At 37.2% G+C, this 15,282-nt stretch overlaps 1 protein-coding gene and 1 pseudogene across 2 annotated transcripts; both read right to left on the bottom strand.

The window, feature by feature from the left end:
* Positions 1-335: 335 nt before the first annotated feature.
* On the bottom strand, positions 336-1,196 carry LOC149014281 (uncharacterized). Its single transcript, XM_089155232.1, has one exon. The coding sequence runs from the start codon at positions 1,194-1,196 to the stop codon at positions 336-338; it is 861 nt and encodes a 286-aa protein (XP_089011358.1).
* A 5,563-nt stretch (positions 1,197-6,759) lies between these two features.
* On the bottom strand, positions 6,760-11,103 carry LOC149014280 (histone H2B.9-like; annotated as a pseudogene). Its single transcript, XR_016173398.1, has 4 exons — positions 10,632-11,103; positions 8,370-8,489; positions 8,214-8,273; positions 6,760-7,286 (listed from the first exon to the last, which is right to left on the bottom strand). The product of XR_016173398.1 is annotated as a histone H2B.9-like (transcript).
* Between the last annotated feature and the right edge of the window lie 4,179 nt (positions 11,104-15,282).

Below are 15,282 nucleotides of genomic sequence, written 5' to 3'. Positions count from 1 at the left end.
TGTCTATTTTCCACAAAAGCTCCTTGGCATGGAGAGATGAAGTTTTCAACAATGGTTTTAGTCTTCGGGCCAATAGCTTTGCAATGTAGCACACATTGCATAGACTAATTGGTCTGAAGTCTGCCACAGACGTTGCTAGGTGTTTCTTGGGGATGAAACACAGGAGGGTGTGATTTACACCAAATGGGAGTGTGGAATGGGAAAAAAAGTTTAAAACCAAATCACAAAGATCATGCTTGATTTCATCCCAATTTTTTTGATAGAAGAAAGCATTAAACCCATCCATCCCAGGGGCTTTAAAGGGGTCCAAAGAGAAGATAGTTGTTTAATTTCCTCTATTGAGGGTAATCCCGAAATTCCTTCGAGATTGACCTCATTGCCACATTTGGGAATAAGCCTTCAATGAACGAGGGGTGCAAAGGGTTTGAGGACGAAAACAAATTTTGCATATAAAAAGAGAAAGCTTCTGCAATTTCAAAGGGGGTATTTACCCGTTTACCATTGTACTCCAGATTTTCAATATTTCCCTTATGGCGGTAAAGCTTGGAGGAAAGATGGTAATACCTTGTGTACCTGTCCCCATCCCTGATGTAATTGCTTCTTGACTTCTGGAACCAGAATTGTTCCTCAGCTGCAAGTGCCAATGAGAGTGCATGTCTTTTCATATTGATCATCTCCCAATCCGGTGCAGGCATACTCTCAAGTACCTCAATTTCCTCAGAGATGTTGTGGAAAAGATTATCGATGTTTCCGAAAACATCTTTATTCCAGTGCATTAGTAAACGAGATAAATTGGCAAGTTTACAGTTAAGAGGGGAATTACCTACACTTACCCATGCCTTTTCAACAGCTTTTTCAAAGAGTGGATGACAATGCCAAGCCATCTGGTAATGGAACAATTTCCTTCCCTGAGTTTTATTCTTAGCCAAACAGAGAAAGATTGGATTATGGTCAGAGCTAGTTGCTGGCAATTTTTTGAGTTTGGCCTCATTAAACAGGGCAATCCAGGAAGGTGAAGCCCAACATATGTCGAGCTTTTCTTTGGTTAAGTTGGGTGGCTTTTGCTTATTTGACCAAGTGAAGGGTAAACCTGGGAATAGGATTTCATGCAGATCAAAACTATAGATTAAGTCTTGCAGAGCCGGTAGAGTAGGAGAAGGTTTGAACACATTTCCAAATTTGTCATCCTGATTCATGACTTCACTGTAGTCTCCCAGGATGAGGAAGGGTTTGTTCAAGGATTGGATGAAGGCTAGGAGTTTTATCCAAAACACTTTTCAAGTTGCATAGGTGGGTGGGGCATAAATGAAAATTGTGATCCACTCTTTTCCTTCAAAATTACAATTGACAAAAAGTTCATTATGAATTTTGAAATTTTTTCTATTATTTTAAATAAAAATAAAACTGATAATAGATGCCAAACAGCTTAAAATAATGAAAAAAACTCATAATAAATAATGAGAATTGATACCAAAAAGAGCCTTAGTTATTGTCTTAAATTGTATTTGTAGTTTTTTACCATTCACCATGCTGATACATTTTGTACCTAATTCTGTGATTCTGTATGAAATGCTGATGAAGTAGCAGAGGTGAGTTAGCGGTGTCAACTGGTCTTGTACTGGGCTTACTGCAACGACAGTAAGATACTCACAGCCGCCAACTCTCCTAATCCTCTAAATTCCTTAGGTGGCGTTTGGTTCTGCGTTTCCCTGGAATTAGATTCCAGGGAATCATGAAATCTGAAAAAAAAATTGTGTTTGGTTCCAAGTTGAGTCGGAAACCTAGCTTCACTAGGATCCACTTTTTACACTAAAATGTAGGATCACTTGGAAACCACCTCCTGAGGTGGTTTCCAAATAGACTCACCTTTTGGAACCCACGTATAAAAACGGGTTGGAAGTCATCGTGAATTACATTTTCTCATTCGCGAAGTTGAACTGAGTCGAAGCTAGGGTTGTCGTTCCTCTCTTCCATCGCATCGCAGCTACTGATCTCGCTCATCTCTTTCATCTCTTCCATCGCAGCTAGGGTTGTCGTTCCTCTCTTCCATTGCAGCTACGTATTAATGTTTTTTCTTGAATAAACTGAATGTGGAAACTGAATCCCATGCAGGTGAAGTTAAGACTAATTTTCAGATATAGGTGGGTAAATATTGGTTTAATGTATTAATATGTTCTTGTTGGTGAGTCATTTATTTCAAGTTTACTTTCATAAGGCTGTACTTAGTATGGAACAACAGCCTCCATTGTGCTATTGCAGACAAGGAAGGATGATCTTAATGAATTCCAGAACAAGAAAAAATCCAGGTCGAAGATTTTATAGGTGCCCAAATGGTACTAGCCATCAAAATTCTTTTATTTGGGTAGACAAGATGTGGGAGAGTCAAACAATTGAGGAGGGTTCTACAGCTTCAACATCATATGACAACATGAACAAGAAAATTTTGAGTGTTGGATGGCAAGCACCAAGTGAACACATGCACATTCAAATTCAAATTCTGATGGACCGAATCACAATGTTGGCTATTGGATTCTTGTTCTTATGTGTGAGGGTTTTGTTACTTTCTTGTTATGTATTTTTTTATGCAACCAAGATGTAAAAACATTTCTCTTTTAAGAATCGAATGTAGCTCCAGGTGGCCTTTTAAGAGTGGTGGGTCCTGTGGGAAATTGAAGACCTAATTGAATTCTCAATTTTGTTATTTTGGCTTCGTTGTGCTGTTTTATCATGATATTTGGGACAAAGATGGTATTTATTTTGAAATAAACTCTTATAGGTAGTGATTGAATCATACAACAAAGCTATTGTGTCGACTATTTGATTGATTGATGCGAAACACTGAAGTGCTTGACAATTCCAAGTATTTAGTTTGAAAGTTAAGTTCAAAGACAAAATGGGAAATAGCTTGTTAACTGTGTCAAAAACAAAATGGGAAATAGCTTGTTAACTGTGTTTGGACTACAACAAGGGAAGTTGACTAGGGGACTATTTCCAGTCAGTTAAAATATTATAGTCAGTTAAAATGGCAATTTCTTTTCTTCCTTTTAACAGTGTTCACACACAATCAAACAAATTGTTATTGCAACTTGGAAGGAAAAACTTGCTTAAGTTGATGGATTAGGTTATTATAAAAGTAAATAAGATTGATGCATTGGATTGAATTAGTTGCTTAATAAGTTTGTGGATTAAAACCTAAGAAAAAAACCTTTTAATTGCCAAAGGATCAAATACCTTACTAGTGACGTCACTTTCACCAAAACTAACTAACAACCATGGGTTCAAAAAGCTTAGGATGAACTCGTAACAATTGTATTGATTTGGAAGTTGGAACATATAACTGGGTTCTAATAATTTTGATGTTTAATTAATATTTATTCTTGACCAAAAATGTGTCTGAAAAATTTCATGGTTGATGTATTGAATTTTGACAAATTATTGTTATGCTATTTGGTTAATCAAATAAAATAACAAACAGATTCACTTTCAGAATCAGGGTAACCAAATGCTAATTCAAACAGATTTACTTTCAGAATCAGGTAACCAAATGTTAATTCTGACAGATTCACTTTCAGAATCAGGGTAACCAAACATGATTTTTTTTAGGAATTTGACTCTACAGAACCTACTTCCACAGACTCGTGATTCCCTAGAAACATGATTCTAACTCGATTCAACAGAATTGCGGAACCAAACGCCACCTTAAGCTTTCAGATTCGTTGCTAAACTTCTAAACCCATAATGCTGCAATTACTTTGAATCTGTCCATCAAACACCTTCCATGTTTGAACACATAACCCCTGCCCTGCCCTGAACTAGATCCATTGCAAACCCCTTGACCTTGTAAAATTTTCACCTGGTAAAATAAAAATCAAAGAATAACAGCTTCACAATAGAAAGTGGCACTAAAATTACCCAAAAATAAATAATGAAAACCCATTTCTTACCCATTTCTTTAAGCATGGTAGGGGTTATGTAGACATTCTAAATCATATTTAAGCTTATCAGTCATTCCCAAGAGTAGTTTGCAATGGCAATGTTTGTTAACATATTGGAAGCAAAATTGATACATCTGATTACTCCATGGCCATCTGAAAAGAACAATTTTGAAAACAAAAGATCAAAGGAATGATTTTCCATGTTTTGGTGGGGAATAGGATCTGGTCAAATCTGCTCTCAATCCAACAAGCCATGCATCTAAATATGCTTAGGCAAATCACAGTGCATGAAATGTGCCATAAAAATTTATTTGAGTTGTAACAAGCTATCTACCTATTGACTAGAAAATAAAATTTCTCAAGGGAAAGCGTATGTGGGGGAAGTTCTGTGACAGGGGCAAGAGAGCTGCCCCATTAATTACCTTCTAGGGTTGTAAAATACGAGATCAGTAGAGTTTTCTTCAGTAACTCAATCCAAGTTCCAACATACCAAAACGAACAGAACCCTGCAACTATCCTCTAGACAAGCGTTGTGTCAACAGTCATTTGGGATAACAAGCTTGCACCTCCTCTTTCTCTGCTGTCCTAGCCATGCCAACTTTTTCTGCTACTTGTTTCTCGTTCAGGAAATGCTTAGATACCTCTTCTTCTCGCACATCTTCAGCATCCTTCTCACACTCTTTCATTTGCCCAGCTTGCATACCTTTTATGTCTAGCCGTGAACAGTGGTGCACATTGCCATCACCCTAGTTATCCAATGCTTCTAGATGATGGCATTGAAGATATTTCTATCTTTTCTTGATTCTAGTTGTACTTGATCCATCCCTTCTTGAAGCTGTGCCTACAATTCAATGTACCTAAAACTAAGCATTATACCAGTTCATACATTGGCAGATTCTCCATCTAAAGTTACTCACCTTCAGGATCATCACTTCACTGAACAAACAAGTAGTTGTTATAGATCAAAACCTACTCTAATTATCCAATGCAATTTCCCTTACGTCATGGTTGGATAATTTCAGACTGCCCTTATCCTCTTGTGATTGGTGAGGGCAGTTTAGAGACATCTACATCCCTTCCCATCCATCTTATTGCAGCATATGAAGCCTCTTCCATCTCACCTTTGACTTCATATCTGGTCACCCGCTTTCCTTCCCTTTTCTGCAATCGAAGCGGTTGACGACGACCATAAAATCTCCTTTTGCTGTTTATAATCATCTTCGCAGGCCCCGTTTCAGCAAAATAATTCTGCACATAATAATGAAAGTGAGAGGGGATGAGACCAAAGCCGGATGGGAATCATGTATTACCCCTAGATATGCTGCCGTATCTGCGTTGTTTTTTTTACCCCCCCCCCCCTGGTGGTGTTGCTTCTTTGTGGCCCCCCCCCTCCTCTCCATAAAAATATGATACATTAACATAAGTGAAATCAAAATCCAAACCACGAAATCAGTAACCCTAGAAGCCGTTTTGTCAAAATATAAAGAAGAAATGTAATTGATTGACAGCAAAAAATCTCATCCCAGATAGAAGAGATTGAACCCAACATAGAAAACCCAAAATAAACAGAGAAAAAGAAGAGAGAGAACTCTAGATATTTCCTTTTCTTTTGTTTTCCTTATCTGCAAAAAGAATTTTGAAGAGAGGGTATTCTAAGATATAATAATCTGAAGCCAAAAAAAAATGGTGCAAAAATGAAGATCAAAATGAGATGACATAACTGTAATTTCAATTTTCAGTACAGAAATGCTACCGAGGGTATATTCGTCTTTTCTTCTAACAAGCTCACATTTATAAAAGAAAAGGGAGTGATTGCCAATTTGGCATACATGTGGGGTGATTGTGATTTCTGAAGTATATTTTGGGATGTCTCTGAAATTTTCCCATTCATTAATAAAGTTTAAGAATATAACAATGAAAACAAAAAGATAAAAAGAAGAAACAGGCATACACAAATATATTCAAGGGAGCCTTTTGTTGTTGTTCTACAACTCTTCAAGGATAAAGATGGAAACAAAGGGAAAAGCCACTCAAGAAAATGATGCACATGCAAACTACAAGTATCATGCATAAACAATAAGATGGAGAATAACGCAAAAGAAGGGGATGAAATTTATGTTATCATAAAAGATTAGGTTAATTACATGCTCTAATAATTTACAGCCACAAAGAGTATCAGCTGATGGAAATGTTCTAGCAATCCTTGATTTGTTTTTCAGTCCAGAAGTGTGAAAAAACCAAGTTTTAATGGTGAGATTCTAAACATTGGGTTGGGAGCTTATCTTTAATTTTTCAAATTTGACAATAGTTTAATCAAGAGAAAATTACTCGGCACCCACTATTGCCTCATAAATTACATGGCATCCACGTGTAAATTACAAGTTACCCCCAGTTAACTTTATTATTACAATGGATTAGGAAATTACCCAAATGCCTTTACTTTTATTTGTAGCATTTAAAATTTGTGATTATGGTATAATGACCAAACTACTCCATTTTAATTCTCTCACACCAACCCTTAAGTGGGTGAAGGGATTTCCTTCACATATCTTCTACCTACACCTCACCGGACCACCATCACCAGAAACCACCCCAACCCTCCCCTGCCGGCAACCCACCACCCTCACCGTCCCTGCTTGAAAATCCATATCAGTCTAATCAAAAAAAGGGGGCACTGAAATGCCCATACACAGTAAGAGGCAAGACTCGTGGGAAAGAAATACTCTTATGTATTCAACTAGAAACTCAGATTTACAGTAAACTTTCTACAAAAAAAAACAGATTTACAGTAAAGTAAGCGGTTTGATTCCAAGAAAATTAGAAAGACGAATCTAAACCCATCTAGCAGTTGATCATCATAAAATTAGAAGCAAGAATCAAATAGATCTGTAATTTATGAACAAGCACAGATTAGGAACAGGTGAATTTAGTGATGGCTTTGGTACCCTTAGAGACAGCATGTTTAGCCACTTCACCAGGGAGAACAAGACGAACAACGCTGGATCTCGCGAGAGGTAATGGTGGGTTTCTTATTGTAACGAACAAGCCAGGAAGCTTCCTGGGCAAGCTTCTCGAAGATATCATTGATGAAGCTATTCATGATTCCCATCGCTTTGCTGGAGATGCCGATGTCAGGATGGACTTGTTTCAGCACCTTGAAAATGTAGATCTTGTAAGTCTCGATTGATTTCTTGTCTACCGTGGCCAATCCTTCATTCGCTGGTTTTTTCTCAGCCGTTGGCTTCTTCTCTGCCGGAGCTTTCTCTGCTGGCTTCTTGACGCCCAATGTAGTCTTTCTTTTCATGGGTTCTCTGCTGGTTTCTTCTCAGCCTTGGGCGCCATTGTAGATTTCTGAAAGTGTGCTAGAGAACTTAAGCAGGAACAAAAGTGCTAGGAACACCATCTCATCAAATTTCAAATTACAAAGCTCAAATAATAATCAATCATCATAGTTACAAACCAAGAGTCAACAATCAAGACTCAAGACCCTATGTGCTAGGAACAACATCTCATCTTGAACATAATCTTGCTAAATGGAAAAGAGAGATATTTCACAAGATCTTTTGAGTTCTTGTAACATGGTGAATACATTAAAAATTAAATTAGCCAAACCCTGAGATATCACTGTATCACCAAAGTCATAGCATGTGCAAGAAAGATAGGAATTATGAAAACCCAAAAGTTGGCCAAATTCCTTATCTAAGCTTTTATCTTGTTTTCTTGTCCCTCACCTTACATTGAGAGATTACTCTCATAATTGGCATCACTAACCGCACAAATGCCGAATTTTGCAGACATTTTGACAAGAAAGAACACATGCTTATTTTCTTATATTATTCTACTAGGATTAAAAAATTAACAAAATATTTACTTCCACTGCAGTTAAAGCTATTACAGTTTTAATTAGGACAAATCATAAACAGCCTGTAACATCCACTGCCATATATGGTAATATGTCATCACTGCTGAACACTTATAACAGCTGTTGCATATTACCAATCCAGAAATTTTATATACAGCAATACAATTTCTCTGTACTGTTGGAGAAGGCCAATATTTACGGAAAACCGCTTAACATATTAGCTGTAAGACATCTTGTATCTGGTGTGGGATTTTTTCTTATTGAATTACAAAGAATTTCTGTTTTCTCATATATGCATTATAGAATGCCTTCTCAATGTTCCTACATACATGTATGCATAAATGTAGCACAGACGCACTCAGAGACAAACACATACATAGATAATATATATTCTGATTGAAAAACATGAAGCAAACCTTAAGATCTGGTAAATCGTTCATCCGATTGGAGCACACGTCCTCAACGTCATAAATTAACTGAGACAGGAAAATCATAATCACTTCCAGCATTACACTATTTAATGACTAGATTGAGCAAATATTTAAGATGAATTAAACAAGAAAAGCCAATACCTCATAATTGCAATGCAGGGGACATGATATTTCTACGAGAAACTTCGAGATAGCAATAACTACGATGTGCCACTTAATAGATTGATCTGGCCCCACCATAACTATTTAGCTACATAATATCTGCAAGAAAACAACTATAGGGTAAATCATTATAGAAATAATATCTTAACATATCATCACATAAATTTGTTGCCACCTCTCCCATCTTTCAAGGAGTGTGCCAACACACTTTTCAAATAAGTGGTACTCTAATATGCCTTACAAAACTTGTTGAGCTTGAGAATTCATTACACCTAAAGGCAGATTCAGCCACCTCAATGGCTTACTCTAAGGTCCAGCAGTAGCAACATTGCAACAACCTTCTTTAGTATGAGAAGTCTTTTTTATCAAGTAATGGAATGGTTTCTACAATCAATCCCACGTTGTAGATTCCATGACAAACTTTGACCTTGTTTTACCTAGTGTTCATTGCTACCTGTATTTTCAATTGCAACTTTGAAATAATGTTCCCATAAGTCTTGAAAAGCTTAACAATATTTTGTTAGATGGGTTTTCTGTCACCTCATCTATAGGAATTTTGAGAACTATAACTCAGTAAGCCATGAATTTTAAATATCACAGATGTGTTATAGAAAGTCAGCACTTTAAACTTGAAGCCAAAGAAATTTAATGCAATAAAAGAATATAATTGATCTTCTGTTTAAACGTAGCCCTAAAGTCTTCTAGCTCTGGAAACTGGTTCCAGTGTTTTTGAATTTAGTACAACAACTGAATAGATCTTCTTTATCTATATCTCTGCCCCTAGACCTCCTGACTTCTTCTAGCACCAAATTAGGATTTTCTGGCACAATGAACTACTAGTATGCAGTACATCTACAAGTTTCCATTTTGGAGTGATATATTTATTTCTTCATCAAAACACATGCAAAAGGCAGATCATAAGAAGGAAAAAAGAAAACCAAAGACTACTTAACAAAAGAATTTCTAAAAAATGTCACCTGAAGTCATATTTGAAAGTAAAACAAAAAAAGGGGAAGCAAACTTAAACTACTATAGGACGATCAGATGCTCAAGATAAATGTATCAATTTTACAATCCCAATAACAATTATTTCAGTTTCCTTATACTAAAAATATGGACTGAAGGATAGAAGAAAGTGAGAGTAGACTGAACCTTGAACCTTGCTGTTGTTTAAGCTTGAAGATGAATAAATATTGAAAAAGAAATACATCCCCCAGCAAAAAAAACAAAAAAAAAGAAATGGAAGGATAGCAGAGGGGGCCGTCACAGCAGATGTAGATTAGAAACCCTAATCCTCCCGAACCACAATATATATCCTACCAAAATAACATTTCTTTGGTTGATGGCAAAAACTTATAGTGAGGCACAGAGGAGGTTGGTAAAATATGAGGCCCAACTAGACCTACTTTAATATGGGACACAAAATTAACCTGAGTTACTTTGGAGTCCGGATCAGCTCCACGTCCGGAAAGAATAATGTGCTTCCGTGACGGTTTTGAAACACATAGTAGGCAGTGGGGTTCTACATGGGACCATTGAGATTTTTATTTCTGATTTTTTTTTTTAATAGCTACAGGTGGGCCCCACCCCCTACTATGTGGTTCAAATAGCCAATCATCAAGGGAGACCACCTACTTCTCCCCTGATGGGGAGGTGATCCAGACTCGTTACTTTGATCAACACCTGAGCCAGCTAGACCTAATTTAAAATGGGACACAAAATTACACCCAGGTTAATTTGGCCTATATTCAATCAATTTATTGGATCAAGTTTATATACTTTCACAGGTTGTCAATCTATCATATGCCTGTGCGCTTTGATATCAGCCCAATTGCAATCTAAAGATCCTTTTCTTCTTTTCGGTTCAAATTGCAATCTCATGATCCCCAACTGAGTTAAATACCAAAAATTAGAACTTAACCAAAAAGGTTGGCTCAATTGGCAAAGACCAGCACGTCATAGTATAAGAGGTCACGATTCTCCTTAGGACTCTGGGCAAAACTTCATATGTATGAAAAGTTCTCCACAAGGCATGGTCACACAGTGGGCTAACATCATGTGGAACAGGGAACAGGGTAAGTAGACATACTTAAACCCACCCTGTTTATGGTTTTTACTACTCTGCTTATCTAAAGGGCCAAGCATAGCGTAAATTCTAAGATTTAATCTATATAAAAGAATTAATAAATTTTCTTGAAGGATGACAATAACGTGAAGTAAAATCAAAACCTAAGTCTCTACCTCGCGCACCGGTTCACTGTCTTTCTGCTCGGAAGATAGAAGCTTGGTAAGTTTTCTGTTTCTCTCGGCATCATTCTGTCCCGAAAGCCCAGAAAGCTGAGGTCGACTGAACCCAAATGGTGATGATACCCTTCTGCTCTTAAGCTCAGGTAGATTGAATTCAAATGGTATGATACGCTTCTGCTCCTAAGCTCTGATTGATTGAACCTTCTGCTCCTATCTATTCAATCAAGAACCCTTTCTTGCAAAGCTTCAGTGGAAGGAGAGCATCATCTAAAACACAGGCCGATTAATCTCTTCCTCTAGTAGTAATTCCTCCCAATCGAAAGCTACGCAAGGCGTGGCTCCATGGAATCCCGAATTCGATCCACCTCTTTTGAAAAAATGCAAAAGAAAGAAAGAAAGAAACCGAAATTTCTGTCACACCCCTGCAGTTGCTCTCCATTTACACTTCCTCCCATTTTGAAAAACCTCAAATTCTCCCAACGGAAGTGAAGTCCCCACTTCTCTTTTTGTCTTTCTTTTATTTTCCTTTTTATTAAAATCCATTTTACGTGATTAAATTCTTTGGGAAAGTGAATCATCGCTTTTGGGCGCAGGCAGCCTCTACCATCCATCCCATTGCATTCCGAATCTGGATCTTCTCCGGTCGGGGGAGCACTTATGGCTTCCTGACCACAAAAACCAGTGGGTCCCACTAGTAAAAAAGTTTTTTATTTTTCAAAAAGTGTTTTTCACCGTAGGCCCCACTGATATTTGTGGTCAGGAAGCGGTCGGGGAGCACTTGTCGCTGATCTGGACTCGAATTTGACGTCTTCCTAATGGTATTAGTTTGGTGTTTCTCGAACTACTTGGGTTGTATATAGGTGTCATTTGGTGTCTGTCAGCTGGCGTCTTTTCAATTTGAATATTTGAAACCTCAAACTAGTATACTTGAGTGGGTTTCACTAATTGAAGTAGGGCATAGTTTCCAATGGCTAAGTTGTAGATTCAAAAGGGGGACGTAAAGGCTATAGTAGGTGCATTCTGGAAATTTATATTAATATAATGGTCCATATTTCTTTCTCTAGAGAGCTTGGTAGTCATTGTCTTTTGTGTGGTCATTATTCCTTGCCTTAGTTTTGATTTGAGAACTCACTCTGGCTATTAAATTTTTTGGCTGGTGGTTTTAATGTCTGTCCTTTTTTGTTTTAGCTTAAACGTCTCTAGGTGCATAGTTTGGATAGATTCAGTCATTCATCTATCTGTTTATGTCATCTTTTTTTAGGTCTGTGAAGTTAGGTTGTAAGTAATGATGTAATCAATTATACTCCTCCAATTGAGTAAGGAGACTCCTCTTCGCCTTCTCTAAAATCCCACAATTCCATAGGATCCGCAAGAGCCGTACTGTAAAGCACATTTATTATTTAATTGGCACCCAAATAACATGTAACTCATGATCATTTAACACGGAGGAAACATGTCCATCTCAAACTTATTTACCATCATAATTCGTACATAGAATTCGTTCTGTCTCACTAATGAATTTCAACTATTGAGTCTCCAACTTGTTTGTTGTTTCATTTGTAGACAAGTTGCTCATGCCTGCAGTTGCATCCTGATTTGTTGTCAAGCTCAGGCTTCTTTTGAATTATAAGTGGATGTTATAACTATCCTACCCGAGTGCACAATAAATATGTAGAATGGGCACTTGATAATCGCTTTGGAGGTAATTCTTTGGAATGCTCGTATGTGTGTAGTATTTTGAACATGTCATGTTTTAGGGCTGGATTTTGTATCCTTTATAGGGGAATATCAAGAAGCAACTCTGCAAAGAACCAGATATTGTGTAGATGGTTGCTGATATCTTAGGAATTTTTTTCAGATAGCAATGTAGATTAAAGGATATCATATTTGCACTTTTAACAATCCAATATATATGTAGCCTTTTCAAAATTGGAAATACAAACTAAAAAGGCTTTATAGGTAGTAGCCTTGTGAATAATTAACAACACTAAAATGAATGAAAGAATTTGAAACTGTTGAACGACTATGTGATAAGTTTTTAGGAAACTATGACCAAAATGTAAACTAAATTCTTCCCTAAAAAAACGTAAACTAAATTAAGAGTAGCATCTAAGAGAATATTCCACCAACGTCCGGAGTCCTAGCTTCATACTATCTTTTGGTAAGAGCATGGCACACTGTTCAAGTGAACTTTAGCTTTGTGGGAGGATACTATTTTCGTATCATCTGTTCATTGGGCCTCAATTTATGCTGCCATGGTATATATGTTATTGTAGTGGAGTTAAAAATACTTGCCACATCATTAGGGTTCACTGCCTCCATTTAAGTAGAATGGCACTACTATACCATGCTTGTTTTGGGGTTTTGTTATGCCAGATTCACTTGATCAATATCATCGAGGAAAGTGGTAAAGAATCATTGGTGGAAGTTGAGCCAATGACATGCATCTACACATGTATAATGCATGCAACTCATAATGTTGGGTATTCCCCTTGGTTGCAATCGGTCCTTCTTAGAAAAATTCTTTGATGTGTTTCTAGACCTTCAATCTGATGATTTAATAATGGCATCAATATCAAAGTCCTATAGTGGTTTCCTTGCATAGTTAGGAACAAACAGTCATATTGGTGGAATATTTCTACCAATTTAGGAGCATATGCCATTGTGGTTACATTATAATTTGAAAAAATGGGAGCATTTATGTTGTGCTCATTGTCTATTAGTATGACTTTCTAAAGTTTACTGGAGCCCTTCGGAGTGCTGTACTCATAGACACTACTTTTCTAAAGTACGGTGACTTCCAATTTCCAATGTTATTGGTCGAGTTTGAAGTTGTCGATTTTTGGTGTTTGTCCAAGGAGTGCTTGCAAGAGTAGGTTAGAAATAAATAAAGTGACATGGGCATACACTATGGGTCGCATGTCGAGTGGAGGTGCCTTGATGTGGCATGGGTTGTCCATGTGTGCGCTAAATGCAGGGTTTGTTGAAGTTGTGCTTCACTCTGCTTTTCTTTCCTTTTCAAGTAATCTATTGATTCCAAGTGTTGTCTATTGTGTTCAACTACTATTCATGCATTCTAAAGTGATGTTTGGTGAGGTGATTGCTTGCACTACGTTATACCTTGTAAAGGAGGAGTTTGATTTTTTTTGGGAGGTTTGTGTTGGGGTCTTGCCACTTTGAGGCTGGTGTTCGTAGATGCAAATATTGGTTGGCTTTTTGGGTGGTGTTGTTTGGTGTAGGGTGGGGGTCGGTTGCAAGTAGTTGTAGTGCATTTTAGTGTTCAATTATTGTTGAGGTTACCATTGATTAGTGTGTTATCATTCTATCAGTTTGAATGGACGAGTTGTTTGTAGCCATTTGGGAATTCTCTTATCCAGAGCTATTTGGAATTTAAGTGAGGTGCGGGTTTGTTCTTCAGAGAGGGTATGGAACCAATGTTTGGATTTGTGGAAAAGGTATATTGTTATATGGGGGTATTTTGGGCATCTAAAAATGTATGTCGTAACTAAATCGAAGTTTCTTACCCAAAAAAAAAACACACACACACACACACTACATCAAAGTTCTACTTATATAGTAGTACGATTTTCTTTTTTCCTTCGAAGAGAGAAATTAAAAACTACCATCTAAACAGGTCTAATGGATCTTGATAAAAAATGGAGGAAGAAAAATAATACATCTAATGATATTTAATGGATTCCTATAAAAAATTGAAAAGAGAAAAAGAAAGAAAAACATGTAAAACATTAAAATAAACATCCATTAATGGATATTCCTACAAAAAGGAAGAAAAGATAATAGAAAACAACATTAATTAATACACACATCCACGCGAACTCCATTCACTCCATGTCCATCGTCCTTCAATCAACACACAAAGGTACCCGTGAGACCGCTTGTAACTCAGCCCAAACCCGAGTAGCCAACATGTGTAATCGCAACCCTTTAGCAATGGACCCATATCAAAAACATCCTCTATTCATTTTTTTCCATGGGGATATCTGACGCCAACCGTCGAAGAATGATCTAACTAGACCCCATTGTCTATGGTCCCTTGTCCAAAATTTGCTTTTGCTGAATCTTGTCACAAAATCAAAGATGAAGAAATCATCACTTGCATCATACGCTTGCACCAACCTACATAGATCCACTTCACCTCCACAAACTTTCTCATGGCAAACTATGGAAGCTTCACACCATACTTGTACCTTATTAAACCCAACTCCAACAATCCAATCCATGTTCATAATCTTAATGCTCACAATTGAAAATCCGCTTACCCTTCTCAATTGTGATACCAACAGAAAATGGACTCATCAAGAGCAAGAGCCATTTCTTCTTCCTGTGTCACAAACTAGTTACCCACAATGACCACAAGGAGCCACTACATCCCCAGTGGCCGAGAGTATCTCCATTATTCACGAAGGGATGAGGAAAATTCACTAATCACAAAAACGCCAGAGCCAAGCACTCCAACCTCCGCGTGAATGTATTTTTCTTGCTTCCACCATCATTTGTAAGCGTTTGACAAACATTCATTATAAATAACGATAGGCTACTATTCGTGACAGTCTGAAGGGAAACACATTTAATTCTATCTACATGACCATGATTGAGTTTAAGATATAATAAAAATTTGTTTACT

The sequence above is a fragment of the Hakea prostrata genome, chromosome 5, assembly GCF_041222555.1.
Source record: "Hakea prostrata isolate BN-2017 chromosome 5, UWA_Hpros_2, whole genome shotgun sequence".
Classification (NCBI taxonomy): Eukaryota; Viridiplantae; Streptophyta; class Magnoliopsida; order Proteales; family Proteaceae; genus Hakea; species Hakea prostrata.
This window is presented reverse-complemented; position numbering and strand designations above follow the sequence as displayed.